The 9,861-nt window shown below is 39.2% G+C and overlaps 1 protein-coding gene across 5 annotated transcripts in view; it reads left to right on the top strand.

Annotated features, from left to right (window-relative positions):
- LOC107097729 (A disintegrin and metalloproteinase with thrombospondin motifs 10-like) overlaps positions 1-9,861 on the top strand; it is an 88,682-nt gene that overhangs the window by 31,518 nt on the left and 47,303 nt on the right. For all 5 annotated transcript variants that reach the window (XM_015394996.1, XM_015394995.1, XM_015394993.1 and 2 more), the window contains 3 exons: positions 1,144-1,227; positions 2,761-2,909; positions 6,579-6,622. In XM_015394996.1, the coding sequence (XP_015250482.1) occupies positions 1,144-1,227; positions 2,761-2,909; positions 6,579-6,622 (277 nt within the window). The remainder of the gene's footprint in view (positions 1-1,143; positions 1,228-2,760; positions 2,910-6,578; positions 6,623-9,861) is intronic.

Here is a 9,861-nt window from a genome sequence, read left to right as displayed (position 1 = left end):
GGTTTGGTGAGAAATTTGTGCGTTTAGGCCAGGGTTCGGCTTCATGTGGACGGGGCCTTAAACTCAAACTCACTGCGGATCCAGACATTTGAATTGAGAAAGCTTCCTGGAGAGGTGGCGAAACGTCTTCAAATCTTGGAAACCAAGTCCAGTGGATATTTTTTTTAACTTTTACGGAATATGTGATGATGTCATCTAGCGCCTTTTAGGACCAATAGTCACTTTTCTCAAGGAGTTGACCTTGACCAAGGCACCTTACAGTAGAACTGCAGTCAGTCCCTGGACTAGCATGGCTATCACTCCCCCTACATATTTAGGGACTAATTTCCCACTGGGATCAGCTTCATAGTCATGGTACGACACTTCTTTGATTTGATTTATTTTGCTCAGGCTACTCGTAAGCCCACATAATGTTGAAAGGGCAATATTATTGCCATTACTGTTAATATTTAGTAGAAATTTTACACATTCAGCAATAAAATGTCACAGGGGATGGTATGGACACATGGTCATTTAAGGAGGGGGATGATTTGAAAGATTTTTTTTAGAAGGGGGATGCCATCCCCCCTCATTTCCCCTCATCCCCCCTCAACTGGAGTACTGCTATTACCTGTTTTGACTGGACAGAGCTAGCGCCACTGGACGCCATGTATCGTTACATAAACGACATGGCAATGTTGATATTTTATTTGAATGTATTGAAAATAAACAGTATTTTTACTTCATTGTATTTCCATCAAAATAAGTGTTTATCAAATAAACTCTGTTGTTAAAGTTTATGGATCCCTTTAAGAATCCAACGGTTTTTATCTTTCTGATCAAAGACATCCAAATGTCTCAAACTTTTAATGTAGAAGGAACAAAAACTGGACTGTGAACACCGCTGCTCATCTTGATAGGGAGCAGATTTGGTGGAAATGTTAGATCATTATGAGGTATTTAAAATTTGTTGCATTGAATATCCTAACAAACTCTGCTGCATTGGAGAAGAAACACTGTTTTAATAGTTTCAAATGAAACTTTGGAATTCAACTTTTTATTTTGTGTCGCAGTGTTGTCTGGTCTGAGCTGTGCTGAGGTCTGCCGCTGTGTCGGACATTTTTTTTTTTAAGACTGGTCTTTTCTTGTTTCCCTGGAGGTCAGGTTGCCAAACTGTTCCATGATTCTAGCCTGGGGAATGCAGTCAACGTGGTGGTGACACGGCTCATCCTGCTCATGGAAGACCAGGTCGGTTCGCAGCTGTATGTCTCTCTCTGTGCTTGTTCTCATAAATCTCTGACCTGCGTAAATTATTGGCTTAAGTGTTGTTTCCTCCGCCCCACCCAGCAGACTGTGTGTGTGAGAGAGCAGCTTTTATGAATGGCTGCTGTAATGACAGAAATGAGAGGATGTTAGGAAGGTAAGTAGAGGGAGAGATGATTGAACGGAGGCGGAAAAAAACAAGCAATGAGGGGAGTTTTGTACGTGTTGCACAGAGCCGCCTTGTGACTGTCGTGTGTGTTTCTGCGGTAAACAGGGACCTCTCTGATGATTGCTATGACACCTTTCCAAGAGGTAGAAAATCCAATGCATGGATTTAAACAGTTATTTAAAAACTGATTTATATGTAACAGCAATTTCATATTTCTTTCTATTTCGCCTTCAAGCTAACAGACTTCCATATAATCGTTTAGTGGTTCTAGTTGCAATAAAGAGAGTTTTGCAAAGAGATGACTCTAAATTATTGAACACTATTTTACATCACAATTTCTAGATGTAATTTTATGAAAAAAAAAAAAAAAAAAAACAACTGACCTTCCTTTTTCCAACTGAAAAACATAAAACATGTGGAGGTTTGCTTCTACAATGTGAGGCGGTTCTGATAAGGTAACAAATGTGAAAAGTGAGCGCAAGCTCTTGCTTTGTTAGTTTTGATTGAAAACTATGAATAACACCAAAGAAAAAGTGTTCATGTTGGTCCATCCCGCTACAGATACACAAGAAGCACTGAAACAGCCTCAGCTTGCATGGCTGCAGACTCTCCTATGATGTAAGATGCAGATCAGAGGCCAGAGTCCCCACCTGACCACAGGGCAGGAGTTCAGCTCATAAAAAGTCCATGACCTTACCAGCTTAGCTCGAGCGATGACCAAACCACCTGCCTGGCTTTCAAATGACTGTATTAGCTCAACATTAACGGCATGTGGTTAACAGACAGTTGCTACGGGTATTACGGCGTGGCTTTGAGGTTTCCTCCTTAGCTGCCTTTTAGGAACATTTCTAATTCATAGTGGCTCAAAATAAGCTCTGGAGCTTACCGCCCGGATGTGTTTGTTATCTGAATGAGCGAACATGTAAATGTTAGTCTCATTAGCGGTATTCTCTATTAGTTTTACCGTAACTCCACTAAAGGGGAGCAGATACTTCATGCGGTTTTTCGAATCCGAAATGAAAGTCAAAGCTGTGCCTGAAAAGAAAAACGATGCCATGAGTGGGTCCAGAGATGGGGGGACTGTGGGATGAGACAATTACCAGTTATGTCACCACATGCATTCCTGGGTTACGAGTTCTCGCCAGCTGCGGTCTGCAGAACACTCCCTGAGCTCCCACATAATGTGGTAAATCTACACAGTTTTAACAGATAGGAAAGACTAGCATAGTGTGAGAGGAAAAATAACCTCAGAGCAGGGGAACTGTTTTGCATTTAAAGAAACAAATGCATAACTTTATTTTTCCAGACATGCATCGAAGTTTACATATCCCTTTTTTCTGCTCTTCCAGCCAACACTGGAGATCAACCACCATGCAGGGAAGTCTTTGGACAGTTTCTGTAAGTGGCAGAAAACCATCCAGCACCGCAGCAGCAGCTATGGGAACGCCATCCCGGACAATGGCATTGCTCACCATGACACAGCTGTACTCATCACCAGGTAACGAAAGATAAAGATGCAGATTTTCATAAAGAAGTTATACGTGATTTTCTCAGATTATCAAACTGATTCCTCAGAGAAAAAACCCAAGTAAATACAAAAAGCATTTTACAAATAATCAGTTCTTTTAAAGATCATTTTATAATCATTTTATATCCCTCCAGCAAAAAGACAAGTTAAAACTGATCAAATAAGGCTTTATTCTTCAAGCAACAATCCTAAGCATGTTTTGATCATCAATTTTGAGCCTAAATAGAACCCCAGCAACGGGAGCAATGAGCTGAGCTAAACAGACGTTGCGCCATTTATTGTTAGTACTGCTAAACTACCAGAAAGCCAGGTGATGGCCTTTGATGCGGCTACTAAATACGCGCTGACTGGGATGTAACGCCTCATGGAAAACCAACAGGGTGGAGGATAGCGCTTGAAAGCATTGCTAACAGCAGTGGCACTATTAACAAAGACATGTACTCTCATATCTATCAACTTCACAACTTTTTCAATTTTTGCAACTATGCTAGGAGTTCCACACTCACTCGTCTTTATTGCTCTGGCTTGTTGACCAATTGGACACATGCGCAGGGATTTAATCCCGGCCACATGATGTTGTTATAGTTAATATAGACGGAAAGCATATAGTTCACTACAAATTGAGCAAAGACGAAAAGACAATAATAACAAATGCTACGCAAGTAGGATACTGTAATTTGTCATAGAAAATTTGTATGCAACCAGAGTGAGTTACTGGCATATACATTTGAAAGAAAAAAAAAACGCTTTATAGGCACTCAGTGAAATACTTTGAAAATCAACATTTCAAGCCTGTAGTGTTATTGGAATCCAGGACAAGACCTTATTACTTTTCTAACATTCAAAAAATATGGATATTTTGATGGCAAAAATCAATATCAATGTAATAACAAGAAACGCCAACTTACCCCAATATATTAAGAAAAGTAACAAAAGTGCTTCTATAAGAAATTCATGAAAAAAACTCTGAGAGAGAAAGAAACACATTTTTTTTGTACAAAATAACCTTAGAGGCATTAATGCTGATACTGGCACTTACATGTTTTTTTAGTTTATAAACCTAAATATACAGTAATTGTTAACTAGGCTTATTAACTTTTTCAATTTACTTTTTAACTTTTCAATTAGCTTTTTACCTTTTTTTTCTTTTTTTTCCAACTTAATTTACAGTAGGTAATATATCACTCATGTTTGCTGAATGGCTGGATATAGATCTTGTGCTTGTAGACCTCACTGAGAGAGGGGGTGAGCCTTTTTTTTTTTTACTCAATACATTCAAGTTACTGTTTTTGTCCGATCAAAAACAGTAACTGGCCTGATTAAAGGGTTAAACATTTGACAACATGACGCTTTGCATTGCCCCGATAATGTGCTCCAGTGGATGGGATGTCTGTTTTTTTTTTTTTTTTTTTTTTTACATCAAAAACTTTGCTCAAAATTCTTATGAAATTTGGATGGAAACAAAGCTTATTACAGCATTTTAAAGAACAAACACCTTAACCATAATGAAAGATGATTATGATGGCGGTGTGATGGGATGGACCTGCACAGCTTGGCGGATTTGATGGAATCACACATTCTTTACACGAATTTCCAAAAGAAGAATCTATAGCCAGTAGGTTGTTACTTCCCTTACCACAGGCAGACAACCTGTCCAGAGGATGCCATGCCGTTCACACATAGACTGCTGGAAATAGGCTCTAGCCCTAACAGAGGCACTTACAATCTTTAAAAACATCCATCTGCCAGTCTGTCTCCGGCAGTTGTCTGTAGCATGTCAACAGTCCATCACAGGGAAAGCAGAGACCCAAAAGAAAAAAAAGCAAACACTCATACCACGTCAGGTTTTTGAACTGTGAGAAGAGGCCAGAGAAACCCATGCATACATGAGGAGGACATGCAGAGCCAGAGACAGCATTCCATCCAAGAATGTAAATTGGATTTGTGAGAAAAGTTACCCATCATTCCACTTTGTGGGAACAGCTTTGTTTTTGCAGCAGAGTTTATCAAGCCGTCCAGACAGATGACACCTCAGTGACGATCTATGGCTTCCGTCTATTGTTCTTCTGAATCTTAATCAGTCTGTCCTGAGTGCTAACGGCTGTGAATATGCTGCACACTGATCAAGCATAACATTTTAACCGGAATTAGCAACCTAACTTAAACCACTTTAAAAGTGGTTGTCCCTTTTGTCAGTTTTTATTTTTTCCAGATGTAAAAACACCAATTATGACCAACTTAGACAAGTTGCTACTGCAGAACTACAGGCGTATCACCAACCTTCCCTTCATCGGTCAGATTATTTAAAAAGCTGTTTTTCAGCACCTTCATAACAATGACCAGCTGCTTTGATGTCTTCAGTTCTGGCTTCATTGCTCACCACAGTGCAGAGCCTATCCTTGTCAAGATGTTAAATGATATCTTAATGAATGCAGATTGCGGAAGAACCAGTGTGTTGTTATTATGGACCTAAGTGCAGAGTTTGATACAGTTGATCACTTGGTTTTATTAAAGCGCCTGGAAAACTGGGTCAGTCTTTCAAACCACAAAGATCACATCTGATGATGTCCAGGGCCCATCTTAGGGTCCCTCTATTCAATATCTAGATGCTCCCCCAGACTCAGATGCTTATAAACAAGGAAATAAGTTACCTTAACTATGCATAAATATAGTATTTTGTGACTGTGCTTTGTATTGTATGTTTTTAATCTGGAAGCCAGGAAGACTAGTTGTTTGCCATGGCAACAGCTAATGGAGATGCTTAATAAAATTACCAAAATTACCAAATCAAGAGATTAAAGCAAGGGAGATGTGCAGCAGCTGTTTCAGACAAGGTTGCTGAGGGAGGAAGACTAATGACCAGAGTGATCTGAGTCGGGACACAGAGAAACTGCCAAACAATGGAAGCAGAGAGGAAAAGTGATACTTTAACTAGTAAATAAAAAATAAACTAAAATACTGATCGAACTGTAAAACTTAAAATTGACACCATCAATTGACATGCAAACACCTCAGGACCCCGAGAGCTGCTTTAAGTTGTGTGCTGACACTTAAACTTGGTTTAAGTCACAAACAGTTCCGTCAATCTGCTTCGTCTCCAAAGTGTTTACAGTTAATCGTGCAAATAATTATTTTTTTTCTTTTTTAAATGTTCAGTCTTTTCTTTGTGCTTCATGACTTTGTTTATATGACTCTTCCAGTTTCATTACAGCTGTTGTATTCACGTCTTACTGTTTGTAAATATTTATCTTGCTTCTATTATGTTTCTGTAAATAATTTTTTGGAGAATCTGTTCCAGTGGTCTTTTCTTTTCCTTGTTTGACAACATTATCAAACCCAGGTCAGTTATTTTGTTATTGCTCATTTCTCCAACAAGTGTCCGCTTTACTTGTTCCACACATTTCACTGATCTTAATTTGAATCAGAAAAGCGTATTTCCTTTAATCAGTCTAGTAGAAGAACATAAAAAACATAATTTTAAATGAAAAGTTGTGTGAACTAATATACCTAAGGCGGGTAATAAAACTATTGAAATGATGAATGATCAGCACCATCATCATATCTACATGAGTATTATAATATCTCTGTTAACTGCATCAAATGTGTGCCTTTAGATAACATGTTCTCCCTTGCTTGCAGGTACGACATCTGCATCCAGAAAAACAAGCCCTGTGAAACTTTAGGTAACATTCACTCACACAGATGTGCGATCTACACTAATCTAAAATGCTCACTGACTTTAAGCACTCGCTGTGCGTCCAGCGGGAGTTAATAGTGAACACTTAAGCTAAACATGAGCCTAGCTGTAACTCGTCTGGGGAAGTCATATTTAAATGTCAAATCATTCTGGCTTAAACATGTATATAAAAGTACTCTTTATCAGACGATATTGTCCCAAAAGATAGAAAATTTCTATTTAAAAAAATATCCTGTCTTAACATCAGTGTTTTTTTCCCCCCCTGTTATCTTATGCAGGCCAGTTAGTTATACGTCAGCTTGTACACCTAAATTGGTCAACTGTCAATCAAATATCTTCGTTCATAGAATCTTGATTCATATGTCGCAGCTAAGATAAGCAACGGCTGAAATAAGAAATAAGATGCGTTTACTTTCCCATTGAGTTTCATCCCAGTGTTCACTGGGTCTTCAGCAGGTGTAGAGCTAACAGAACTGGCAGCTTTGCGAGGCAAGGGCTCAAACATGTACGGCTGTAAGCCTTCTACACCAAACCAAGCTCTTGCCGCCCTAGCGTCCTCTTCCACAACATCTTCGTCCCCGCTTTCCTCCTCTAAATAAAAATTGTATGACGAGGAGACTCATCCATGACCTCCGACACAAAACTCTCCACCTCTTGCATGTTTCCACTGTCCATAGCGTTCCTTGACAGTGTCGTTTCTCAGTCACCAATTTAGTGCTACTTGGTCCCAATGGAATTTCCCATTGGGAACCTACTACAACTAACGTGCTAACTGGTTAGCAAGATGCTGCCGAGATACCAGCCACAACCAAACTTGCTTGCAAACTTTCCGCCACAACAATCCCGCCGTCTTGATAATTGACCTCTGATTCAGACCAATCACATTTACAAAGTAATTTCCCTCTGGGATTATAAGTATTTCTGATTCTGATTCTGACATTCACTTTATTCACTCGTGTAAAGTCGGGCACCACTCGGGAGAATTTAAAAATGCAACGGTTGGAACAGCTGCTTCCCTACGACTTTAAAGATCGCAAAGTTCTACTCGAGTTAAAACATACTTTGGTCTCTCAAGTGGTCTTCAAGTTTGAATGAAAGAAGGTATTAGATCAAAGAGCTGCCTAAAGTACACACAAGTAAAAATACTGTTACAAGCAGTAGTATTGAAAATACTCGTACGTGAACTACTCTCCATGCTCATTTTGAATGTTCTATGTGTTAAGCTTCAGTACAGTGAGACCCCCAATATGTCAGTTTGTGCAGGCGTTTTCTCTGGCTTTTTATGTGCCTTTTGATTCTTTCCTACTCCCATGTTTACCTGTTAGTGTGCGCTCATGTTAACTTTTGTCACTTTAAGGGTGGAACCAACCTGAGCAAGCAAACTGGCTTTTATTGGATACCTTTCAGGACATCTTGTCTACTGAGACGGTACAGTTTTCTACTTGGCTGTGGCTAGAATTCAGTCAGTGCCTGATCCGTCGCGGAAGCCCGATCAGTACCATCAGCTCATTTGTGGATGCGCAACCAGATATACATCTGGGTTTCCATAATTCATGTAATTATGGTTCTAAAATTACTTATTTCTATCCTTAACTCACTAAAGAACCATAATACACACATTTAAAAAATGTTTTATAATTTTTCTGAGAAAATGTTTAAACTTTATTTGATTAAGCCATGTTTAGCAACATTTTAATTGTTTCTTTCTTTAGATTACACACTATATACCATACAGTTAACAGCTCAAAAAGCTAGATTTATGTTTAAATTTAAAGCCGAAAAAGCTCCTGTAAGATCGGGACATGCCTGATCGGACACAGACGAGTGATAAAACAGAAAGGATTTTAAGGCATTTATTTTCTCAGGAAATACATTATTAACCTTTAAACATTATATTTTAGTACACTTACAGTTTTTGGGGAGAGAAAAACGTAATTTATGTCTTTTTTCAAAATAAAATCAAGGGCGACCCGGATGTATATCTGGTTGCACAATGAGCTGATGGTACGGATCATGCTTCCGGGACGGATCGGGTAGCAAAGGTTAAGTTTGCAAAGCATCTTCAGGCTAATAGCTGATATCTTCAAGAGTAGAATTCTGACTTTATACCCAACAGTCATCTTTGTCATTAAGAGACGGTTTTATAAACACAATGCTGGACATAAAAGGAAAAAGGCTTGACAGTAGCTGCAAACTGATTAGAAATGTATTCTAATTTGTGTCAACAAGAGTTCATTGTAGCCTCATTTACCTAAAAATAAACAAAGAAGGTGAGGAATGTTCTCATCTTTATAATGGAGAAACCAAACAACCTCTCCACAGACACATGGCCCAACACAGAAGAGTGACCTCCTCAGGACAAGACTCAGTGATACATCTACACCTTACCCCTTATAGACAAAGGACATTCTTTTGAGGCCCAGAACGTTTTTCTGACAGATGTCCTGTTTGTCTCTGTGTTGCCCTACGATGGACTGGCGACCTGTCCAGGGTGTACCCCGCCTCTCGCCCATAGACAGCTAGAGATAGGAACCAGCACCCCTCGCTACCCCAATTGGGACAAGCGTGTCAGTTAATGGATGAATGGATGGATGTTAAGAAAGAAAAAACAACCTTAAACAGAGGGGGTAGACTCAGATTTCCTGCTTTCAGAGTCGTTTCCTTCCTGCTATCATCGCAACCTCAACCCCTTTACAGTGAAACAGAAGACATCACCTATTCAGCCAGGCCAACAATCCCCTTTAACAACCACCTTTTCAGAGACATAGACAGGGGGGCATTGCAGGCTAACATAGAAGCCAAACGACCCCCATTCCAAAACGTTCGTCCGTTTCAACTTGCATATTTCTAAGCCAATACAAGGCTTTGTTGGGCTACTGTATTAAGCCTCGAACTCGACGCTATTCCTGACCTTTTGAATTGAAAAAAGCTTCCTGGTTGGGAAGTGGAAAGTCTTCAAACTTACAAAACAAAAGTCCAGTTGATTGTTTTTTGTATGTTTTTTTATTTTATTTTTTTTTGAATAAACAAAGAACCTAAATTGAGCTTAGTTCATGCCACCTTAAACAGAAGGTGGTATGAGTTTCAATTAAACATTTTAGCATGTTTTTACTGCTTTCAAAACACATTCATTGCTTTTTGAATATTAAGTTATTTAATAATGACGTCACTTAACTAGTGTTGGGCCGATGCCATTTTTTGACCCTGATACCTGGCTGTGCAGCA

Source organism: Cyprinodon variegatus, unplaced genomic scaffold (genome assembly GCF_000732505.1).
Source record: "Cyprinodon variegatus isolate N-32 unplaced genomic scaffold, C_variegatus-1.0 Scaffold717, whole genome shotgun sequence".
NCBI classification, from domain to species: Eukaryota; Metazoa; Chordata; class Actinopteri; order Cyprinodontiformes; family Cyprinodontidae; genus Cyprinodon; species Cyprinodon variegatus.
This window is presented reverse-complemented; position numbering and strand designations above follow the sequence as displayed.